The sequence below is a fragment of the Phyllobates terribilis genome, unplaced genomic scaffold (assembly GCF_046119375.1).
Source record: "Phyllobates terribilis strain yellow unplaced genomic scaffold, ASM4611937v1 Scaffold_3__8_contigs__length_932513732, whole genome shotgun sequence".
Classification (NCBI taxonomy): domain Eukaryota; kingdom Metazoa; phylum Chordata; class Amphibia; order Anura; family Dendrobatidae; genus Phyllobates; species Phyllobates terribilis.
This window is the reverse complement of record NW_027362763.1, coordinates 723,799,982-723,825,757: the sequence shown is the minus strand read 5'-3', so window position 1 is coordinate 723,825,757 and position 25,776 is coordinate 723,799,982. Positions and strand designations below refer to the sequence as shown.

Sequence of the window (25,776 nt, the reverse complement as noted above, 5' to 3'; positions counted from 1 at the left end):
CCTCCGGTGGCGCGTGATTTGGATCTCAATCTGCACACTCGCCACCGGAGGCAGCCATTTTTGTGAGGCCACGGGCTTCAGGGAAATGGCCGCCAGAGGCAGCCCGTGTGCAGATCGAGATCTCAGCTGAGCCAAGATCCCAATCTGTCCACGCGCTGCCTCCGGCGGCCCACGTCTTCAGGAAATTGGCCATGGGGAAAGCAGTGGTGCACTCTTCTCTGGTCACCGCCGACACTGGACCCGCAGCATCGCCACACTTCTGCCGCCGCCAGCTTCCTGAGGAAGGGACCCTGCTCCACCACCGCTGCAACCCCCCCAGTAAGCCTGCATGCAGACTACAAGATGCACCCCCCATTTTCCTTCCAAATTTGGGGGGAGAAAAGTGTGTCTTTATAGTATGAAAAATACGGTATATGCGTTTTTAATGTGTGTCTCCTGTGGAAATGCATCAAAAATGCACATAATCCGCACATGACTGTATCAATGAGGTTTTGTCAAAGCCAAATACCAGGATGCATCAAAAACAAAGCAACTTTCTTTAAAATATGACATACCAAAACGACACAAAAACACACCATCAAAAATGCGCTAAAAAGGCATGTAAAACGCAATGTAAAACTGTAAGTAACCTAATTTACTTAATAGGCACGGAAATGGTGCAGAAAATCTGCAACATCAAAAACGCACCAAATAGTCATCGTGGGAACGTAGCCTAAATGTTAAATGCGCGGTCTGTTGTCACATATAGATTCTTCTTTTTCAGCATAAATCACAAATCTAATATAATAAACTTTTTTATTTTTTTCCTTTTTATATTTTCTTCTTGAAGAATTACTGAATTGATTGGATACCATCAAGAGGAGCTGCTTGGGCGCTCGGCATATGAGTTTTATCATGCCCTGGATTCGGAAAGTATGACTAAAAGCCACCAGAATTGTGAGTATTAAGCAAGATCTGGGTTCAAGCTGTAAGGAATATGGTTAGATTTGTGAGTATGTGGATAGCTTTTTATTCTTCCGTACAAGAGGTCACATTTCCTTAGCTAGTTCGATTTCCTCCTTTCTACCTAGTGAATGCACAGACTATGTATTCCCCATCTGTTGAGATCAGGAAGGGTGTAGAACTAGGCATGGAGTCAATCAGAAACATTCATAAGACTTGTTTTTGCAGCTTTCCTGCATAATACACCATCTAGCTGATATTACATAAAGAGGACACAAATATGTATTTTTTTTTTACCTAGTGAAAGCCATTCTCTTGAATGTGATAGTCCTGAAGAAGGAGTCAGTTTGACTTTGAAACGCGTTGATAATAAACCATTATTTTTTAAATCCTGATTTCGGATCCTTTTTGGAGTCAGCGACGCAGCTGAAATCCACATCCCATGTTTATTAGTATATTCTCTTGAATCTGGTATTGTTGTCTTTTGTCTCTCCATTTCTGAGATATTTCTTCCTTTATATGTAAATCTAGTTTTTTGTTAGTGATATAAGAAACTTTGTGGATACAGTTTGCCCCACCCAATATATGCATGTTGTTCAATCTGATTGATAGCTCTCAATTCTTCTCTATGGGAGTCTTCTTTTGAACCACGCCCAGTTGGCTAAAAGCTAGGGAAGATTGGGGGGGGGGGGCGTATCTCTAGAATAGAGAGGCACAGGAGCCAAAACTAAAGAACAACAACACCAGATTCAGGAGTACAGTGGCATTTACACAATGTAGAAAGAGTTATACTTACCTCTTGAAAGAGTAACTAAACTTTTATTTGTTTTTTTTAAACTACAAATATAATTTGGATACTCTTTGTAATGAGGTTAATAACCCTATTTTGCTTCCTTTATAGATAAAATATGTGTCACTGTGAGAGGAGTGCAGGAACTCTTGCACAGTGCTGTCACTGTGGCTGTATCACTACAGGGAGAGAGAGAACTGTGCAGTAGTGAGGATACCTTAGGGAAAGCATGTGGGAAGTCTGTGGTCCTGGTGACAAGTGTAACTGTAGCGTGTTCTCGCCTATACAAGGCTGCATAGAGAAGAATTTTCTGCAATTACAGTGAGAGCGCTACGCTGTGCAGAAGTGAGGATCCCTGAGAGCTTGTAGGGAAAGCGTACAGACAGCCTGTTGCCCCAAAGATTCGTTGGGGAATCCATCTAAATAATAGGGATTGTACAAAGCAGACAACTCCTTTAAGCCTTGAGAATAGAAGTTGGCAGCCTATCCACGAGTGTGGCCTGACTAACACAACATATACAAATCTGAATATCAATAATAAGCTGCCACGATAATTAGCCAGTGGAGGCCAAAGTCATCACACTTCATTTCCTTTGCACAATGTTGCAATGTTTCCACATTGAGGTGAGGTTATTGTCCTGAAGAGTCCCAGCAATGTGTTATTGAAGTGTAGATTTATAGCATCTAAATCCTTAATTGGGCTGAGATCATTTGGAAGTTAAGTACTTAATTTGGCAGAGGACGCAGCACATAGTGTTTCTTGTGTGCAGGAGACAGTGTGTAATTTATCTTTTATTATTAGTACAGTATGCGCAATGCTAAACATTTACTCAGCTAAACGATTGGAACTCATTCCTGACAAAGGATTAATTTGTGGTTTTACACTTAATATTTTATTCTGTTTGTTATAAAGTGATTCGCAGGTGATGGAGCCAGACACAAATAGATTTATCACACATGTTTGCGGAGTGTGAAAATGTATCAAACCAGGTGTAATGTTATAAAAAATGATAAACTAAGAAGCTCAAAAGCAATAAAAAAAAGTTTAGGAAAGAGTCAGATGTTATGTATAGGACCATGTATATGAGGACTGCTTAGCTTGGTAGCAAAAGAGACTTCGGTAGTCTGTATACAAAGACCTTGCAATGCAAACACATTGAACAAGGTCAAGAGTAAGGATGAGCGGACGCGTGGAAGTTCGGGTTTATTCCAAAGTTGGGTTTGGCTGCCAGAACAGTAACCGAACTTGAGCCAGAACCTGAACCCCTTTGAAAACAATGGAGTCCTGAATGTTGGGTTCGGGTAAGAAAAAAAAAATCTCTCACTTTCCCCGGAACTCCGAACATTGCAACAGACTTCCGGGGAAAGTCCATGTTCAGCGTTTAGCACTGGACACTAACTGTCCTTTACAAACGCCGAAGATGAAGATGGGGTTCGCTCATCTCTAGTCAAGAGTCAAAACGCATCCAAATATCTGCAATGCATCTGTGTTAGTGGCGACCAAAACTTTTGCATTTTTTTTTAAAAGTGTGATTCAATATGTCCGGTTGTTGTGATGCCAATTTCCTGGTGGTTTTAGTAAACCGGAAGTAAATTGACATTGTTTTATCCCTTTATGTGTTAGTTTTCGACATTTGCTGGGCCAAATGTTTTGCATATTTTGCCATGGGCAGCCGAATTTTGCCTAAAAATTATTATTTTTTTATGTGTGTTTTTAGGTTAAAACATGCCAAAGACATAGCCAAATTTATCACCAGATGTCAGGAAGCTTGTTATTCTGAGAGTGAAGTCAAGCAAAAGCCAAAAAGAGGTAGCTATAGAATTCATCTGTTCTCAGAGTCAAGTGTCACGTGTATTAAAGAAAGAAAAGGAAGGTTATGGATCAGCTGACAAACTTAGAAGTGGACAACGACGGAAAACTTCCTCCAAGATTGGTTACATTATTAAGGAAAAGTCAGTATCTGATGTCCATAAAAGTTCTGTACAGCTTTCACATGAAATGAACGAAGAATATGGGGTCAAAGTGAGTCGCCAAACTGTAGTGCGACGGCTAAGAGCAGTAGGGTTGAATGCATGAGTTCCAGTCAAGAAGCCTTTCATCTCTGCAAAGAACCAGAAGGTCCGACTTGAGTTTGCCAAAGAGCACTGACAATGGAAAGAGACAGATTGGTCTAAGGTGTTGTGGTCGGATGAATCCAAGTTCAATCCGTTTGGTAGTGATGGCAAGCACTATATACACCCCCCAATTGGAAAATGTAGTGATGTAAATTACCAAACACCTAAAGTGAGACATGGTGGAGGCCATGTCATGGTTTGGAGCTGCTTTTCTGCATCTGCCATTGGCCCTCTGCATAGAATTGATGGAAATATGAATGCTACCATGTAGAAGGATATACTGGAGAATGTAATGCTGCCACATGGTAAAACCAAAGTAGGCAGGGGATGGAAATTCCAGCAAGACACACATCCAATTTAGTAAAAAATTGGTTAGCAAAGAAAAATGTTCGCCTGTTGCAGTGGCCAAGCCAATCAACTGATTTACACCCTATAGAGCAACTTTGGGATGAGTTAGGGCGACCAGTTGGGGGCCGTACCCATAGCAATAAAGATGGATTGTTTACAGATTTGGACATGGAATGGAGCTAGATCCCTCAAGATGTCTTGAATACCCTAGTGGCTTCAATGCCCCGTCTGTGTGGTGCAGTGATTAAAGCAAGAGCTTATGCTACAAAATACTAAGTTATGACATTGTAAGCAATGAATTACTCTCAATGTTGTGATCAATAAATAGTATCCTCAAAACTTTTGGCCGTCAGTTTTCTTTAATTAAATGACCATACCTATATTCAAAAGCATTTTGGTTAAAATTAAGGTCTTGCATGATGACAACTTCATGCACTTTAAGTTAATCACCAGGGAAATGGCATCACAACAACCAGACAGAAGTAATCAAACTTCTAAAAAAAATGCAAAACTTTTGGTCGCCGCTATAGATGTATTCAAGGGGCAAAGCAAGTCCCTGCAAGCCTGTGAGTAGTGATGGGCGAGCGTGCTCAGCAATGCTCGATACTCGATGAAGCATTGGGGTACTCGATAGAGTAGTGAGCAGTGCCAGGTATCGCGTGGTGCTCGAGTGCTTGTCTCCTGTAAGTGAATTATCTGAGCTGGAGAGATAGACAGATAGATAGAGACAGAGAGAATGTTTTACCATACTCTGGAAAAATGTTCGGGTTTGCCATTCACTTCGAGTCAAGCACCTCCGAGCGTCCGATGTGCTGGATTCGAGTACCGAGCACTCGAAAATTTCAGTGCTTGATCAACTCTACAAGTGACCTCTCCACATTAGACTTTTTATAACAGAAGGATGCACCATAGAGATAGTGAACTCTACACTGAATTCCATGTGTTCCTGGAGCTGCAGTTCTCGGCAGTGGCCACAACACAGTGGAAGGCGCTGTGCTGTTCAGCTCCACTCACTGTTTCCATTCGGTCAGCTCATCGTTGGGGTCCCAGGTGACGGATCCCCACTGATATGATGTTGATGTGTTCGGGATAAATCATTAAAGGGTTTTTCCAATCAAAATAAAACCTTGCCCTGGATCTTTGAAAAATAACAAACTCAGTAATATTGAGAAATATTCATCTAAAATCACCCACCTGGATCACCGTTGAACGCAGGCAACTCTGCTCAGTTAGCCTCTTCATAACACTGTAGACTGTTATTGGCTGCAGTGGTCAGGTGACTTTAAGTAGAAAACATTCAGTGACGCGCTACTCAAAGTTACTCAAAGCCACCTGACCACTGCAGCCAATCACAGGCCGCAGCAGTCTGGAGGCTGGCTAAATGGCGACATCTCCGCTTCCTGTGCCTACTGGTGAATGCCAGTCGGTGAGGATTACTGAGTCTGATATTTATTATACATCCAGTCTGAATAAGGTTTTATTTTGCCTTTGCAACCCCTTTAAAGCCTGATCACCTTTTTAAAGGAAATCTGTCTCCAGGTTTTTGTCACCTAATCTGAAAGCGGCATAATGTAGAGACTGAGACCTTGATTCCAGCGATGTTGTTTTATTTTTTTGTAAAACCACAGTTTTATCAGCAGCTGATTATCACTAGAGGACTAGTAAACCTGTTGCCTTCTAGTCCTCCATATTCATGAGCTCTGTATAACCCCACCCCCACAGCTGACTGGCAACTTTCTGCCTATGCACAGTGTACACAGAAAGCTGCCAATCAGTGGTGTGGTCTAGGTTATACAGAGCTCAGCGTTAAGAGAACTGCTAGATCTGCAGCAGAGAAAACAAGGATTTTACCAGAACTGCAGCAAACAGCTCAGTAAATGATGCATCACTGGAATCTGGGTCTCTGCCCCTACATCATAAGGCTCTCAAATGGGGTACCAAAAAACAGGTGACAGATTCTTTTTTAGGATATTCTAAAGTCTCCAACCAGCCCTGTAGATGATTTGGAAAGAAAGAAAAAATTTAATGGTATAAAATAAAATTCTAACTGTTGTAGAACATTGCTGTCTCTGTGGCCTCTTTACCGTACATACAGATACAACCAGTGAGGATAGTGATTGACTGCAGCGGTTAGACGGATATAAGGCACATGAAGGCTGTAGCACAGTAAAGAGAGCCCTGGGGGCAGCACAGGACTACTTGTGTTTGTGTGATAAAGGAGTATTGTTTTTTTTTTTAAATTGTCATAAATCTGAGAAATGCAAAACGTAAAATGTAAATTTTAATTTTAATGTTATGGTTTCTCATATCCAAATTTGATTTTTCTAGTGTGCACAAAAGGTCAAGTGGTCAGTGGTCAGTACCGGATGCTTGCCAAGCATGGCGGCTATGTCTGGGTGGAGAGTCATGGCACCGTCATTTACAATACACGCAACTCCCAGCCACAGTGCATTGTCTGTGTGAACTATGTCCTGAGGTGAGGAAGCAAAAAATATCATTTCTGTACAGCATCATATGGAATATATATGGTCAATTCAACAATCAACTGATTCTTTTCACTATTGCAACTAATATTATTATTAAATGATTATTCCTAACTTTAAAGCTTAACATCCATTCTGTGATTAGGTGATAACTTGCTGATTGATGGGGGGCCTCACCGCAGGTACTCCCACCATAATGAGAACAGAGCTCTGAAATGCCCTGGTTGATAGCAGTGGTGGCACCACTGCTCCCTTTATTAACTATGGTACTGCTGGAAATAGGAGAGCACCGTACTCCGCTATTTCCAGCAGTCCCATATACAGTGTGGCCTCCACTCCATCCCAATGGGGTATTTCAGAGCCTCTTCAGGATGGTGATAAGTTTTAATGTTGGAAATAACCCTTAAATATAACTATTATGAGGGAATATGTAATATCCCACAATATATCCATCTTTCTATTACATTTAATATTGAACTCTATCGAATGTTTTTTTTGAGAGCTTAATAGGATTAAAAGCCTGCATTCTCCCAGAAACAGCGCCACACCTGTCCATGGTTGCATCTGGTATTGCCATTCAGCTTCAATAAAAGGAACCTGTCTCTAGATTCAGTCTGCCTAAACCACGGGCAAGATGAATCAGAACCTGGCTGCACAATGGCAGCGCTTCAGAGAAGACATATTTTGGAAGGCCAGCAAGGAAAGACCTAACCAGTCCAATGATGTCCTCGACCTGCTCCAGTTGGTTAACAGGTCTCTCCCTATGTACATTCATGGGAGTGGACTGTCAATCAACTGAAGTGAGGCAGGGAGAGTTGGCCAGGGCAGGACTAGTCTGTTCTCTTCTTTATAGTCCTTGGTCAGCAGCATTTCAGAGAAATACATACCTGCAATCATGCATCCCGGCTCCGATTCATGCTGCCTGTGGTTTGGGCAGTAAAAATGTATTGACAGCTTCTGTTTAAAGTGAATGAAGCTAAGGGCTCATGCACATGGCCTTCTTTTCGGTCTGAGCGTGATCTGACAAAACATCGGATCGCACTCGGACCAATGTTATTCTATGGGGTCGTGCACATGTTCAATTTTTTCCTTGGACCAAGTCTGTCCTAAGAAAAAACTGCAGCATGTACAATTTGCATCAGCCATGCAAGTCAATGAGTCCATGGGAAAAAAAATCAGGCTGCCCTTGGATGACATCTGAGTGCAGTCCGATTTTCACGGACTGACAGAATGGAGAAGATGGAGCCATTTTGTTTTTCCATCTTCTCAACCGAGAAAATCATATCACACTATGATCACACTCTGGTCAGACTGTGATGAGCATAATCGGACCGATTTTCTCGGATTAGAGAAAGTATATTCGTGTGACCCTAGCCTAAATTTCAATGTTTTTGGAAGATAGCTGAAACCCATTTAACTTGCAATCTTCAAGCTAAATCCTGATTTTCACATGCCGGATGGAACTAATCACAATGAACACGGAATTGGACATTTTTACTAAAATAGTTAGTGGTGAGATTTCCTCCTGTAAAAGATTGTCGTTTGAAGAAAATTATTTCCCTTGTTATTTAATTTTGCCTTTTGATCTTTTTTCTCTCCGCAGTGAGATTGAGAAAAACAATGTTGTATTCTCTATGGACCAAACCGAGTCTCTGTTCAAACCGAATCAGATGACCATGAACTCCATGTATAACAATGCTGTGTCCGACAAGACGAGCGACTTCTTGTTTGCCAAACTGAAGGAAGAGCCCGAAGAGCTGGCACAACTCGCCCCGACACCAGGAGATGAGATTATCTCTTTAGACTTTAGTAAGTGGATATAGCCTTTCCTTATCCTTATTATGAATATAGCCTTTCCTTATCCTTATTATGGGTATAGACTTTCCTTATTATGGGTATAGACTTTCCTTATCCTTATTATGGGTATAGTCTTTCCTTATCTATCATCAGACTTCTGCTTCTTTTTAGAATTTTGCCTCGTATAGATCCTGAAAAGTAATGAGGCTAGCAAATTGGTAACATGGCCAACGCAATCATTATATTTCTTCTCTTAAAAGTGATTATACATGTCTCACCTTAAAGGAGTATTCCTATCTCATGAATTGATGGCATGTCATTATGGTACGCCATCACTTTATAATTAGTGGGAATAAAGGGGCTACAGTACTGATTTGCCTCTGTGGCTCCGTCACATTTTTGCCCCAATTTCCCTGCTTGTCAAGGAGAGGCATCACAGCCTTTTTCAAGTGATTGATGCCTGCACAGCCAACTATTACTTGCACGGCCAGGTGACCAGAAGTGCTCCGATGCAGGGGAAAGCAATGATACATCATAGCGGCCCCCTAATTCTCAGGATAGGTGCCGCGCTCATCAGTCAGACTGCCTCCAATCATAAAGTGATTGTATAACTTAGCAATAGGCTATGACTTTGTGAGATGAGAATAACCCATTAATTAGTTGTACATGTCAATATAATCTAGGTTTCCTGTCTATAGAATTTTCAGTGAGATTAAATCCACATACCCAATCGCTATTCTATCTTCAGTTATTCATCCTGTATAAACATGCATGCTCAGCTTGGTTGTTCCTGCATGTTTATTTCAATAGGTAAAATGGAATAATCTATTGCACAAGACCTCTGGCAGTGGCTTGTCTCCAATGGGATCTTAAGGTCTGGCATGTTAAAACCCAATATTCCCCCCTCCAGCATCTGTAATAAAAAGGCCCAGTAGACATTAGACAAAAGTCATCCAACCCTTTCTAATTGTGTGAGACTTGCCGACCATATGTTGTGTATGATATCAAGGGAGAAAAGCAATTTCAACTCCCAATCCTTTAGTTCTCAGGGGAGACCTCTGGCAGGGGCTTCCTCTCTCTGCTCATGTTTATGGGGAATCCGGGAAAGTTAGCCATCTCATCTCTATGGCCAGTTGAACCCAATTTGCCATAACATTGACCAAAAAAAAAAAAAAAGAAATATATATATATGTTACAATTTCAGTGACAGTATTTTTTTCTTCTGTAGGTGGCCAAACTTGTGAGGAACCATCAACTTATAATAATGGTGTCCAGACCAGCCAAAGCAAGTGGCCCTTGGAAGTCAAGAGCCGCAATTCCCAGGCCGAGATTGTTAACCTTCCGTCCTTCACAGCTCCTCAGGTGGCTCCAGGAAGCAGTACGCCAAGTGCTAGCAGTAACAGCAGCTGTTCTACGGTGAGCAATAGTGCATTGTGTGTTATTTTTTAATTAATTAAGGCGTATCTTCAAAAAAATTAGTATTCGATGAGCCGCCCTCTTACATGACAGCTGTTGAAACAGTCAAATATATATATAATTGATCTCAAACTCTTAAATGATGACAGATGATAGGTGACAACCACTAATGATGGAGGAAAAAGAATGGACTATTCATTTTTTTCTTAAGAACCCATGACTTGTGATATAGTTACGACTCCATGATTGGTAAATATGACTGCTCTTACATAATAGTCATCATTAGTACCCATCATCAAATGAAAGAAGAAGTCAGAAGCGTAGCAGACTCTTATAGGTTGAAATCATGGGACATGGTGATTCTCACCTGGAATAGTCTTTATTTTTGAGTAAAGATGTGTCTTTTTGTATATTCTTGGGTACCATGTAGATCATCAGAACGAAAACCAAGAAGACATTTTTTGAGGAGCTTTATTGTATGCCTTTCACAGACTTATAGGGTCCAGTATCAGACTGGGGTTCTTTGAACCAAATAAATGGTTCTGAAGACCAACCTCTAGTTGTACAAAACGTACACAAGCGTACCTAATGGAATCAAAATTAGAACACATCATAAATGAGGATTAATAGACTGTCCGCAAATCGACATTTAAATAAAGAGCCTAGTGGTTGGCCCGCACTCAAAATTTAAGGCTAATTTTTGAGTCATTTGTTGGGCCCACCAGAGAATCCAACAATGGTTCTCTGGCACAACCCTAGTGAGGTCCAAGTGTGGGGAAACATTGTTAGATACCTTTAAAAAAAAAACACATTACCTGAATCATAACAATCCTTTTAAGTTTTTATGTAGATGCAATATTTTTTGGAATATATCAAGCAGTTTGACCTTGAGGGTGAGTTCACCTACTGAAGCCCTGACGGACCTTGTGCCAAGAGTCTGTTATGTTGTCTCCAAAACACTGTCAGAGAACCATACATCAAAATTTACTTCTGACACGTTCTGGGAAGGTTGCCCAAAACACATACCTGACTCCAAAGGTTTACTCCAAAGTCTTTGAGTATTTCACTTGCAACTAAATGGATCAAGGTTAACAGGTTAAAATCACAATTGGAAGGCGAAGCGTCCTTGCATGTGTACCTGTGACTATGCCATGGACTGGATGTTCTTCACTGTTTCCACCTACGATTTGATCAAACAGTACGCCTGACGGCCATAAGGGCAATTAATCACTGTCATTTTTAAGTATTTCTAAGTGCTTTGTTTCTGCAGAACTGTATATCCATTAACAATATATATATTAGGATCCGTGCCAGCGCTTGACCGCAACATTTTACTCCTATGGGTTTGATTAGAGCGGTATCCAATTTTCTTGGACACGGAGAGAAAAAAAAAAAGTTTCTCCATTCTGTCAGTCCGTGAAAACCCGAACACACTCGGATGTGATCCAAGTGCGGTCTGATTTTTTGTCACGGACCCATAGACTTGCAATGCTGATTTTGATCCAACACTCGGATCAAAATGTGACATGTCTTCGATTTTTTCGCATGTACCACTTGCTCTGAGGAAAAAAATTAGACATGTGCACAGCCTCATAGAATATCATAGGTACGTGAAAACAACAGATAGCACTCGTACGAGAAAATTAGTTGTGTGCATGAGCCCTATGTTTGCGATTTGTGCAAAATTCCAGATAAACTGCATAATGTAGTCTTAAAGGGGTTGTCTCTTGGAGATTTATAGCAAATCCACAAAGATGTGCCATGAATGTTTGATACTTGACTCAAAAAATTGGAGCCAATCTACCTCCATTCCCTTCTATGAGAGTTGTAAAAAATAACTCAGAATATATTTTCATTATAATAAATAGGAATTATGATATAATATGAATAGGAGGGACCAGATTCTTAAGAAAATTTAGAAAAGGGGGAAGAGGGAAGAGTTAGCTTAGTGAAGTGAGATTGATAAGTTTGTCCAAAGAGATGTGTTTTTAAAGCACGCTTAAAAAATTGGGGACTAAGTGTTAATCGGATTGTCCAGGGTAGTGCATTTCAGAAAACTGTCACAGCTCGAGAGAAGTTTTGGAGACGTACGTGAGAGGTTCGGATTATGGAGGATGTTAATCTTTGATTAATTGCAGAATGGAGGGCACAGGTAGGGTGATAGACAAAGACGAGGGAGGAGATGTATGTAACACTGAGTTAATATGAACAGCTACTATCCAAGTTTAACAGTTTGGTGATAGTCTTATTAGTGAGCATACCTGTGGCTGAATTTCAAATAAGCCCCCAATGCGACCAAACCTGCATCTGGAAACAAGATATTAACTATTATCTTATTTCTTTAACAGCCAAGCAGTCCAGGAGAATATTACACTGCTTTAGAAGAGGATCTCAGGATTGAGCTGATCGAAAAGCTATTTGCTATGGATACAGAGGCAAAGAATAAATGCAGTACTACCCAGGTATGCTGATTATAGCTAGGAATTTATGCTTCCAGCAAAAATTAGCAGTTTATTGCCAGGATTTGGAAGAAAACCAGTTGGCAACATATGTCAGAGCTTGAATTCTACTAATTAGGGCACAATTATGTGCTTTATTAAGGTGTAGGTAGTAATGGGTGTCAGTGATGGAGGCAGTGGTAAAGCTACAGCGGGTGCAGAAGCCTCATTCACACGCCAGTGATTTTCTTGTACGAGAAAATCTGTTCGAGTTTCATCCGTGTTTTTTCTCGGATGAAAAACAAAAAAAGTTTCTCTATCTTTTTCTATCTATGGCATTCAAGTGCTGTCTGATTTTTCCCAAAACCAATTAAATTATATTGCCGATTTTGATCTGACACTTGGACCAATATCGGACATGACCGCACAATTTTGCATGGATTGCTCGGTCCATGAAAAATCACGGACATGTGAATGAGTCCATAGTAGTCGCCACTGGACCCTGCTCTCCTCAGATCTGCTTGTTATGAGATGTAGATATTGAGAGTCTGCACAGTAGCGTTTCACTTCTGGGGGAAACATCAGAATTATGTTTGCAGTTCCTGGTTATAATACAGATTTGAGGGTCTACGTAAACCTACACATACTCCATCTGTACAATGGAGAAACGTGCATTTGTACCAATTTTATATCAATGGTTTTTATCCCTGTTTTTCCCATAGAATGACTTTAATGAATTGGATCTTGAAACCCTTGCTCCATACATTCCCATGGATGGTGAAGATTTCGAACTAAATCCCATCTGTCAAGATGAGTGTCCCCTCAGTGACAACGCACAACCCCCCCAGCACAACATGAGTAATATGAATACACTATTCCAGGCCAATGCTCCTCATGCACAGAACCAGTTCCTCCAGCAGAACTTTTGTCACCCTATGGTGACTACTAAAGGTAGTAATCCCAGTCAGGATACTCTGCCCAATGGGATGTTTAATGGTGAGAGAAAATCGCTACCATTATCAGCATATCAACCAGGTGCTAGTACACCACTGTCTTCAATGGGTAGACGGCCTAACATACAATGGCCTCCAGATCCCCCAGTCAGTTATATGCACACGAGGTGGAGAGCGATGGATCAGTACAACGAAACTCCGACCAATTCATCTACAGGACGTCCAATGCATTTACACAGCATGCCATTATATAAGCAGAGGTGAGAATAGATAGATCCTATCTATCTATCTATCTATCTACAGCATCTATCTATCTACAGTATCTATCTCATCTATCTATCCCATGTCTATCTATATACAGTATCTCATCTGTCTATCTATATACAGTATCTATCTCATCTATCTATCCCATATCTATCTATCTACCCATGTAATATTTATCTTTCCATGTTCATATCTATCTGCTTCATGAAATTCCATATATTAAACATCCTATAGCGTAATAGACTTTCACCAAATTCGCCCATGATGTATCACTTTCCAAAAGTTAGAACTTGCTGATCGCGGAGTGTCCGATCTGGAACCCCCCCAACAATGGAGAACTTAAATGTAGTGGAAGTGTGCATGAATGGTCTCTGCTCCATTCATTGTTTTTGGGATTGCCGGAAAAAGCCGGGTGCTGTACTTGCCAGTCCCATAGCCAATGAATTGAGCAGACCCCACGCATGGGCACCTCAGCTCCATTCAGAACGAAGATATAGAGCTCAGGGTTAAAGAGCTCCGATCTAGGGATCCCTTTGGGTCCTAGCGGTTGGACCACCAACGTTCAGTAAGATATGGATAGGGTATAACTTGATTTTTTGGGAACAACCTAATTTATTAAAAAATTGCTTCCTTGCTACGGATACATAATTTAGACCCCCCCCCAATGGTTCAAACTTAGATCAGTATAGGCTTCTTTGGTAATCTCAATCCAGTTCAGTAGTATTGGGGTTGGTCCGGGTCTTATGTCCATAACTAGTGTTGAGCGATACCTTCCGATATCAGGAAATATCGTATCGGATTGGATCGGGCCGATACCCAAAAAGTATCGGATATCGCCGATTCCGATACCGGAAACCAATGCAAGTCAATGGGACACAAATATCGGAATGAAAATAAACCCTTTCTTTCCTTGTAGGTTAATTCTACATGAAGTAAAACAACTAAGAATAATGTAGAATGACATGAAAAGCCGGCAATTCATCAGCGGCATTCACCGGTACCCGACAATTTACAACAGAAAGAATAGAGCTTCACACATAGATTAGATAGATAGAAACATGTCAGTCACATATATATGAAGTACAGTGACAGTGTTGCTTACTGTACTTGTCATTTAGTGTAAAGGATTTATTAAAAAAAATATTAGTGTTTTCGTGCACCGTCTCTTTAAAAAAGCCGGCCGGCAATTCAGCATCTGTACCCGACAATTTATAACAGACAGAATAGAGCATCACACATAGATTAGATAGATAGAAACATGTCAGTCACATATATAAGAAGTACAGTGACAGTGTTGCTTACAGAACTTGTCATTTAGTGTAAAGGATTTATTTAAAAAAATAATAGTGTTTTCATGCACCGTCTCTTTAAGAAAGCCGGCCGGCAATTCAGCATCTGTACCCGACAATTTAGAATAGAAGGAATAGAGAATCACACATAGATTAGATAGATAGAAACATGTCAGTCACATATATATGAAGTACAGTGACAGTGTTGATTACTGTACTTGTCATCTAGTGTTAAAATAAAGGATTTATTTAAAAAAAAATTGGCGTGGGGTTCCCCTTAATTTTAGGCTCTAGCGGAGGTTAAGCAGACAGCTGGGGCAAATGTTTGAAGCCTGGGAAGGGGGTAATACCCACGGAGCTTCCCAGGCTACTAATATCAGCCCCCAGCTGAATACCTAGCCTTTACTAGCTATTAAAATGGGGGACCCCCCCAAAAAAATGACGTGGGGTCCCCCCTAATTTAATAGCTAGCACAGGCTAGGCAGACAGCTGGGGGCTGATATTAATAGCCCAGGAAGGGTGCCATGAATATTGGCCCCCTCCCAGGCTAGAAACACCAGCCGTCAGCCGCCCCAGAAATGGCGCATCCATAGGATGCGCCAATTCTGGCACTTAGCCTCGCTCTTCCACGCTGCCCTGGTGCGGTGGCAGGGGGTAATAGGGTTGGGGTTGATGTCAGCTTATAATGCCAGCTGACATCAAGCCCAGGTTAGTAATGGAGAGGCGTCTATAAGACACCCCCATTACTAACCCCATAGTCAAAGTTAAAAGAAAACACAAACACCCAGAATAAAGTCCTTTAATTGAAATAAAGACACAATTCTTTATTGTTCTAAATTAAACCATACTTACCATCACGCCCATTCCAGCTGAAGCCAACGATCTCCTGCAATAAAAGAAAAATAATAAAGCAACCTCATCCTTACCTTTCGATGGTTCCCAGGACAGCTCCAGCTCTGCTACATCGAGATGACAGGCTGGACCGCAGCAGAAAGCTGCCATCCAGCCTGTCATCCCGCAGACACTGAGAAGCGCAGGCATGCTTGCGCTCCTCAGTGTCTCTCTGTGACGTCATCCAGATGAGCCGAGTTCATGTCCAATGAACTCAGCTCACCTCATGCACGTCACTGACAGCGTGGGAAAATTCTCCTGCACTCAGCGCTTCAGCGTGAGAATTCTCCCACGCTGTCAGTGACATACATGAGGTGAGGTCATGTCCAATGAACTCAGCTCACCTCATGCACGTCACTGACAGCGTGGGAAAATTCTCACGCTGAAGTGCTGAGTGCAGGAGAATTTTCCCACGCTGTCAGTGACGTACATGAAGTGAGCGGAGTTCATTGGACATGACCTCGGCTCATCTGGATGCCGTCACAGCCAGACACTGAGGAGTGGAAGTATGCCTGCGCTTCTCAGTGTCTGCGGGATGACAGGATGGATGGCAGCGTTCTGCTGCGGTCCAGCCTGTCATCTCGATGTAGCAGAGCTGAAGCTGTCGTGGGAGCCATGGAAAGGTAAGGATGAGGTTGCTTTATTATTTTACTTTTATTGCAGGAGATCGTTGGCTTCAGCTGGAATGGGCGTGGTGGTAAGTATGGTTTAATTTAGAACAATAAAGAATTGTGTGTTTATTTCAATTAAAGGACTTTTTTCTGGGTGTTGTGTTTTTTTAAATACTTTACTAGAAATTCATGGTGGTCATGTCTAATATTGGCGTGACCCCATGAATTTTGGGCTTAGGGCCAGCTGATAATGCCAAGCTGGCCTTAACCCCTTTATTACCCAGTGAGCCACCGCACCAGGGCCCTGGATGAGTTGGGTACAGCGCCAGAAGATGGCGCTTCTATGAACGCGCCATTTTCTGGGGCGGCTGCGGACTGCAATTTGCAGCGGGGGTGGCCCAGAAAGCTTGGGTCTCCCTGCGCTGCGGATTGCAGCCCCCAGCTGCCTAGTTGTATCTGGCTGGGCACAAAAATAGGGCGAAGCCCCACGCATTTTTTTTTAAAATTATTTCATGAAATTCATGGAATAATTAAGAAAAAAAGGGCTTCCCTATATTGTTGTGTCCAACCAGGTACAAATAGGCAGCTGGTGGTTGGGGGCAGCCCATTCCTGCCTGCTGTACCTGGCTGGACACAAATATAGTGCGAAGCCCCACGTCAATTTTTTTTTAATTATTTCATGAAATAATTTTTTTAAAAAAGGGCTTCCCTATATTGTTGTGTCCGGCCAGGTACAAATAGGCAGCTGGTGGTTGGGGGCAGCCTGTTCCTGCCTGCTGTACCTGGCTGGACACAAATATAGGGCGAAGCCCCACGTCAATTTTTTTTAAAATAAGTCCTTTATTTTAACACTAAATGACATTTGAGGAGTTAATAAAGATGCAGTCCCTAAATTATTATTTATTTTTTAATTAATTTTTCCCAAAACTTTTGACGTGGGCTTCGCCATATTTTTGTATGCCAGCCAGGTACAGCATCCAGCTTCTATGAACGCGCCATTTTCCGGGGTGGCTGCGCACTGCAATTTTCAGCGGGGGGAGGGGGGGGGGCAGAAAGCTTGGGCCTCCCTGCGCTGCAGATTCCATCCCCCAGCTGCCTAGTTGTACCTGGCTGGACACAAAAATAGGGAGAAGCTTCACGTATTTTTTTTTTTTAATTATTTCATGAAATTCATGAAATAATTAAGAAAAAAAGGGCTTCCCTATATTGTTGTGTCCAACCAGGTACAAATAGGCAGCTGGTGGTTGGGGGCAGCCCGTTCCTGCCTGCTGTACCTGGCTGGACACAAATATAGTGCGAAGCCCCACGTCAATTTTTTTTAAATCATTTCAGGAAATTCATGAAATAATTTAAAAAAATTGATGTGGGGCTTCGCCCTATATTTGTGTCCAGTCAGGTACAGCAGGCAGGAACGGGCTGCCCCCAACCACCAGCAGCCTATTTGTACCTAGCCGGACACAACAATATAGGGAAGCCCTTTTTTTCTTAATTATTCCATGAATTTCATGAAATAATTAAAAAAAAAAAAACGTGGAGCTTCTCCCTATTTTTGTGTCCAGCCAGGTACAACTAGGCAGCTGGGGGATGGAATCTGCAGCGCAGGGAGGCCCAAGCTTTTTGCCCTCCCCCCCCCCGCTGAAAATTGCAGTCCGCGGCCGCCCCGGAAAATGGCGCGTTCATAGAAGCTGGATGCTGTACCTGGCTGGCATACAAAAATATGGCGAAGCCCACGTCAAAAGTTTTGGGAAAAATTTATTAAAAAATAAATAATAATTTAGGGACTGCATCTTTATTAAGTCCTCAAATGTCATTTAGTGTTAAAATAAAGGATTTATTTAAAAAAAAAATGGCGTGGGATCCCCCATAATTTTAGTCTCTAGCGGAGGTTAAGCAGACGGCTGGGGCAGATGTTTGAAGCCTGGGAAGGGGGTAAAACCCACGGAGCTTCCCAGGCTACTAATATCAGCCCCCAGCTGAATACCTAGCCTTTACTAGCTATTAAAATGGGGGACCCCCCAAAAAAAAATGACGTGGGGTCCCCTCTATTTTAATAGCTAGCAAAGGCTAGGCAGACAGCTGGGGGCTGATATTAATAGCTCAGGAAGGGTGCCATGAATATTGGCCCCCTCCCAGGCTAGAAACACCAGCCGTCAGCCGCCCCAGAAATGGCGCATCCATAGGATGCGCCAATTCTGGCACTTAGCCTCGCTCTTCCACGCTGCCCTGGTGCGGTGGCAGGGGGTAATAGTGGTGGGGTTCATGTCAGCGCCAGCTGCCATGAAGCCCAGGTTAGTAATGATGGCCGTCTATATGACACCCCCATTACTAACCTACAAAGTGTTAAAAAGAAAAAACACACTACACCCAGAAAAAAATAATTTATTTGAAATAAAACACCATTTTATTTAATTCTTAGTTTACTAAAAAAAAAATAGTTACCTGTCCACGTTCCTGCGCTGATCTCCCATGCACAGCTGTCACATCTGGAGATGGTGACAGCTGTGCATGGCTGCTGTAAGCTCACGCTGCCGGGAACACGTCCGCTCCCGGCAGCGGGAGCCACTGACTGAGGTCACCGGAGTGCATTCAGGCAGCGCAGCTCCGGATACCTCCTTTACGGCAGTGCTGTACCGTGGGAATTTCTCACGATACAGCAGTGCCGTAAAGGAGCTAACCGGAGCAGCGCTGCCTGAACTCCGGTGAACCCTTACGGCCCCGTCATTCTAGCGGCGGCAGCGGTTCAGAGCGGTCACATTCTATGTGGCTGCTCTGAACTGGAGATCTTCGTGGGACACTCGTGGACTACTACGGAGGGGTAAGGATAAGGTTGTGGTTTATTATTTTATATTTTATTACAGGAGATCGATGGCTTCGGGGAATTAGGTGTCTTGGTGAGTATAGGTGTAGTTTTTTATTTTTTACTTTATTTTAGGTGGCGATCGGCGGGGACAGGTAATGTATGAACTAATTTCTTTTAGGTAACCACTGGCCACCAATGACATGTATTTAACATTTATTGGGGACACAGTAGGGCAATTTAAATAGCAGGATCAGGCTGATGGGAACTACTGCTCCCATCGAGCTGATCCTGCTGGCACGAGTGGACGGGGGACAGACATAGGCCGATGGGAGTAGTAGTGTCACATCGGCCTATGTCTGCCCGCACACACACCCGCACACACACCCGCACACACACCCGCACACACACACCCCGCACACACACCCGCACACACACACACCCCGCACACACACCCGCACACACACCCCGCACACACACCCCGCACACACACACCCCGCACACACACCCGCACACACACACACCCCGCACACACTAATCATGACGGGTCTGGGAGGTGAGGCTGACCTGTGCGGCCGTGGGAAAGTTCATGTGAGTTCATGCAGTGAAGCATGAACTCACATGAACCCTCTGAGGGCACCGCGGCTACTTCAAATGAACAGCTGATCGGCATCACCTGATACCTCAGCTGTTCATTTGAAATAACCGGCGGGAAAGCGCAGCACAGAACGGGAAAGCCGGCGGTGAAGTCTTTTCACTGCCGGCTTCCCCGCCCGGGTCCTTCGCTCCTTGGTGCTGCGCTCCCCGCCCGGTCCTAATTTACGATCGGGATGGGAGGTGGCGAGGGGAGCGGAGGATCGGGGTGGGAGGCTGCGGGGAAGCAGTATGGGGCTGCGTGATTGTTTAAAAGCCGGCGGCTTTTTACCGCGCGCCGGCTTTTAAACAATCAGGAGAATTCTCCCCCGCTGGGATGGCATTCTGATGACAAGCTGGATCGCAGCTGAGCGCTGCCATCCAGCTTGTCATCCTTCACAGACACTGCAGAGCGCAGGCATTATGGGAACTTCCGATTCCGGTATTCGATATTATAAAAGTATCGGAATTAAGTATCGGAATTCCGATACAGTGAATATCGGCCGATACCCGATATTTCAGTATCGGAATGCTCAACACTATCCATAACACAAACGTTAAAATTTGGCCATATTATGGGTGTGTGAACATCCTATACAAAAACATAATTAATATCCCTCCGGCAATATTGTATATAAGACTGAATGTCAGCAAGTTTTCTGAGAAAAAGAAATTAAATTGCTTAAAAGAAACTTTAGGCTGTGTATGATACATCAACTTATTCCCGATTCCAGACACAGCCTACGGAGAAGATTGGCGCTGACACTTTTTTTTTTTTAATGTTAGACAGCGATTCTAAGAGCTTATATTTATGGGGGCTTTTTAGGGGTAAATGCTCCTGTTGTATTAGGAGATATATTATCATTTATGATCTGTTGTGTAGAATTTATAACAGAGGAATTTATAAGGTTCTACAATAAACACAATGTATCAATGTAGCATGTTAATAAATAGCATAAAGGCGCAGTGTAAATACATCTGGGGCTCTCGTTTACAGATCACTTGAGAGTTTTGGTCAGCGGGGCAAAGATTTACACCCCAATGAAATCCCTTTCTGCAACATCATGAAGAGGAAGCGACAGCTTGACTACGGAGAGCAGGGATTTCCACAGCTCAATGCGGTAAGGAACTAAATAGGAAAGAGAGTGGGAACAAACGGTCTAAAGCAAGAAAAAAAAGGTTTACAGAAAAGGATAACTAAAGACTCATAAATAGAGATGAGCGAACTTGAACTTAAAAGTTTGGAGTACATACCAGTCCAGTGATGAACTCCGAACACGGACTTCTCCCGGAATTTTGTTTTAATGTTCGGCATTCCGGGAGAAGTCTGGGAAAGAGAGAGAATTTTCCAGCTCCATAGTTCAGGTTCTCATTGTTTTCAATGGGGTTCGGGTTCAGGTTCACGTTTGGGTACAGTTCTGGTGCCCGAACTGAACTTTTGGGTACTAGAACCCGAACTTCCACAGGTCCGCTCATTCCTTCTCGTAAAGACTATGTACAAATGAAAAGTTAAGCAACTTTCTAAATAGTGTTTATTAGAAATGGTCTGCCATTCTGCTGCTGCAGTGTCTGGTAAGTCCTTTTTTTTAGCTTAGTGTTTTGCAAAAATGCTACAAATCCATCAGTGCTGACAAAAAGACAAATATAAACTCAAAAATAATAAGTGTAAAAGAAAATAGCCTTTATTATCAGAACAAGGGATAAGGTGAACATGTAACAAGAAAAAGGGCTCACTTATAGTGAACACAAGTGAAAAGAGTATAACATAAATACAGCTGTAAAGTAGTATAATGGCTATATAAGGTTATATATGGTCAGTGGGAGAAAATAAAGTACATGGCACAATTGTACACACTGGGCTATAAAGGCATAATACCTTAATAGTAGCAGCAGAGACTCCTAGGAAAAAGATGCTCCCACCCTGACGCTCGTTTCGGCGTTGCCTTTGTAAAGGGGTCAACGTCACAGTCCGGTAATACATGCACACTCACTGTATATTATATTATTTTTATTCACATATACTTCATAATAGTGAGTTTGCATTTTAAATTGCCTCTTGCCTTGATGATTCCTCTAAATCCATCAGTGCACCTACTCAGTTCTGTTGGCTCTCTCCCTTCTCTCAGTGTTAGAGAATGCCGCAGGGAAGGGGGTTGTACACAGATCTCCACAATATGGACACAGGAGAAAGAGTGTACAGTCTCAGGAAGGGACTAAACAGTAGAAAATCAGGAACGCACATGAAAAGTAGGATAGAATAAAATAAGCTCTACAGGCTATATTGTTGGGATAGCTACTCCCACAAGAGAAAAATCTGAAACTTGGACCAGGCTACAAACTGCTTAAGAATAAGAATGAATATGAATGAAGGGATGAAAATTGCACACAAACTTAATTCAATTTTTAAAATTAAACGTAACCAGTAACATATGTTGAAATTATGTTTTCCTTATCAATGGTGTCAATAGCTTTTATATGGTGATTCTAGGAGGAAATGCTTTTAAAAGAGGCTGTGTAGTTCTCTTCAGTTCTTTATTTTAATACATAATTGTCTCCCTCAAGAACTAATAATTAAGGTCCATCTTTTCTTATAAAGTTATTTTGTTAACAACTGGGTACTATTCCATCTGTCAGTGCAGTGCACTCTCAATATGTTGCAGTTTTTAACATGCGCTCCATAGTGTATATTTCACATTGTGTCTCTTTTTAGGGGGAGTTACCAGATCACACAATCCCTTCAATGATGTGGAAACGTATGAAATATCTCAAACCAGAAATGCGCCCACTTGTTTCAGAAAAGAAATCCTTGAGTACAAGTGTACTCACTGGTAAGGGAAAATATCCACAATATATATCTAAAGACAGTCGTTCTGTGTGCCTCATGGTAACATGTTGGAACACTTTTATTAATCAGCCTACACCAGTTATTGGCACTAACCGAGCCTGAAACCCCGCCAGCCACAAATATTGGCACTTGTCTATACACTAATCAGTTTTGAAGTGTTGAGAATGTGGTTGCTACTTTATGAATGTAAGTGATACCTCTTTAGGCAATTTTAGTAAAACCAAATTCAGAAAGTGGCACATATTTTGGATAAAATCTATCTTTTATGAGGCATACATTTCATTTTCTGGACTTTTGGGAAAGTCCTAGATGTGCGCAACATTAAAAGGCACACATTTTTTAATAAACTTGCCACAATTTAATTTACATTTTTTCTATATATATACTGTATATACATGCATATATTCATATATATATATATATATATATATATATATATATATATATATACACACACATACACACACATACACACACATACATATAGACTTTACATTTAATCCTAAAATCACCGCCAAGTACGGTATATTATAATAAATTACACTAGTCCTGATAGCAAATCTATATCAAACTTAACATACATTAAAAAGACAACTACAAAAGACAAAAAATCATTACCCCCACCACCTCAAAAAAAAGGGCAAGGTGCTAAGATGGAAGCATTATTTACCATAAATAAACAGTCAATAAGACAAAACTAAACATCATGGAGATGGATATAACAAACAGTTCTTATAGACCTATATGGACAGCCAATGCTATATATACAAATCACTTAAAGTTAATACCATAAGTAGTCAGGAGACCTCCTCCATTACTGTCCACATAGAAAAAATGTTATGCGGTCAGACTCCTATACTCACCATGTTCCATCATGCATAGAAACCAACACTGTCCAGCACCCCGACGTGTGTTTTGCATATAACTTCGTCTAGGGGTACTGGGGCAATGTCCTCAGCTGGTTTATATAGCCTGTATACCGTTTAGTGGCTCACCTGTGTCAGGGGCGTGTATACCATCATCACCAACATCCATCACCCCGGCTGGTGTTCCAGAAGGCACACTGCACATGTGACCTCCGATAGGGTGCCAGGCGGGGAGAGGGATGTCAGTGACTTTACATGTATATATCTAGTATGCCTGGCCCCATTGCACAGTCTATTACACTGCTCAAAAAATAAAGGGAACACTCAAATAACACATCCTAGATCTGAATGAATGAAATATTCTCATTGAATACTTTGTTCTGTACAAAGCTGAATGTGCTGACAACAAAATTACACAAAAATCATCAATGGAAATCAAATTTATTAACCAATGGAGGCCTGGATTTGGAGTCACCCCCAAAATTAAAGTGGAAAAACACACTACAGGCTGATCCAACTTTGATGTAATGTCCTTAAAACAAGTCAAAATGAGGCTCAGTATTGTGTGTGGCCTCCACGTGCCTGTATGACCTCCCTACAACGCCTGGGCTTGCTCCTGATGAGGTTGCGGATGGTCTCCTGTGGGATCTCCTCCCAGACCTGGACTAAAGCATCCGCCAACTCCTGGACAGTCTGTGGTGCAACGTGACGTTGGTGGATGGAGTGAGACATGATGTCCCAGATGTGCTCAATCGGATTCAGGTCTGGGGAACGGGCGGGCCAGTCCATAGCTTCAATGCCTTCATCTTGCAGGAACTGCTGACACACTCCAGCCACATGAGGTCTGGCATTGTCCTGCATTAGGAGGAACCCAGGGCCAACCGCACCAGCATATTGTCTCACAAGGGGTCTGAGGATCTCATCTTGGTACCTAATGGCAGTCAGGCTACATCTGGCGAGCACATGGAGGGCTGTGCGGCCCTCCAAAGTGCCACCCCACACCATTACTGACCCACTGCCAAACCGGTCATGCTGAAGGATGTTGCCGGCAGCAGATCACTCTCCACGGCGTCTCCAGACTCTGTCACATGTGCTCAGTGTGAACCTGCTTTCATCCGTGAAGAGCACAGGACGCCAGTGGCGACTTTGCCAATCCTGGTGTTCTGTGGCAAATGCCAAGCGTCCTGCACGGTGTTGGGCTGTGAGCACAACCCCCATCTGAGGACGTCGGGTCCTCATACCACCCTCATGGAGTCAGTTTCTAACCATTTGTGCAGACACATGCACATTTGTGGCCTGCTGGAGGTCATTTTGCAGGGCTCTGGCAGTGCTCCTCCTGTTCCTCCTTGCACAAAGGCGGAGGTAGCGGTCCTGCTGCTGGGTTGTTGCCCTCCTACGGCCCCCCCACATCTCCTGGTGTACTGGCCTGTCTCCTGGTAGCGCCTCCAGCCTCTGGACACTATGCTGACAGACACAGCAAGTCTTCTTACCACAGCTCACATTGATGTGCCATCCTGGATGAGCTGCACTACCTGAGCAACTTCTGTGGGTTGTAGAGTCCGTCTCATGCTACCACGAGTGTGAAAGCACAACCAACATTCAAAAGTGACCAAAACATCAGCCAGAAAGCATTGGTACTGAGATGTGGTCTGTGGTCCCCACCTGCAGAACCACTCCTTTATTGAGTGTGTCTTGATAATTGCCAATAATTTCCATCTATTGTCTATTCCATTTGCACAACAGCATGTGAAATTGATTGTCAATCAGTGTTGCTTCCTAAGTGGACAGTTTGATTTCACAGAAGTTTGATTTACTTGGAGTTATATTCTGTTGTTTAAGTGTTCCCTTTATTTTTTTGAGCAGTGTCTTAATTTTACACAATGTTTTTATGATTCTAGATGAGTACATCTGTAATAGGCACAGGGGAGTAAGCCCCCATATTAACCCACAATCACAGTCACAACAACACTGCGTATCAAACTCAAGAGACGACAGGAGAAACCTTTACCCAGGTGCATATTTCAGCTGTAACTTCCATGAATACAACATGCCACAATCCCAAAAAGCTAAAGGTAAATTATTCTTGATTTTTAAGTGATTTTTTTTTTCATTCTTTTGTTGAATTTCCAGCTGTTTGTCTTCAGTAATATCAGGGCCAGGGTTCATGTCTATTATAACGCTATCTATTCAGGGGCTTTGGAGCTTTATATCAGCTCTGACCGCTATAAAGGTATATTAAGAAATTCATCAACAGAGGATTTTGGACTTAATAATGACATCATGAGAAATGGTGAAGAT

General features: G+C 42.4%; 1 protein-coding gene across 2 annotated transcripts in view; it reads left to right on the top strand.

Annotated features, from left to right (window-relative positions):
- EPAS1 (endothelial PAS domain protein 1) overlaps window positions 1-25,776 on the top strand; it is a 166,401-nt gene that overhangs the window by 129,996 nt on the left and 10,629 nt on the right. For both annotated transcript variants that reach the window (XM_073672055.1, XM_073672056.1), the window contains exons 8-16: window positions 830-936; window positions 6,524-6,671; window positions 8,282-8,487; window positions 9,704-9,891; window positions 12,240-12,353; window positions 13,052-13,542; window positions 20,765-20,888; window positions 22,478-22,595; window positions 25,377-25,550. In XM_073672055.1, the coding sequence (XP_073528156.1) occupies window positions 830-936; window positions 6,524-6,671; window positions 8,282-8,487; window positions 9,704-9,891; window positions 12,240-12,353; window positions 13,052-13,542; window positions 20,765-20,888; window positions 22,478-22,595; window positions 25,377-25,550 (1,670 nt within the window). The remainder of the gene's footprint in view (window positions 1-829; window positions 937-6,523; window positions 6,672-8,281; window positions 8,488-9,703; window positions 9,892-12,239; window positions 12,354-13,051; window positions 13,543-20,764; window positions 20,889-22,477; window positions 22,596-25,376; window positions 25,551-25,776) is intronic.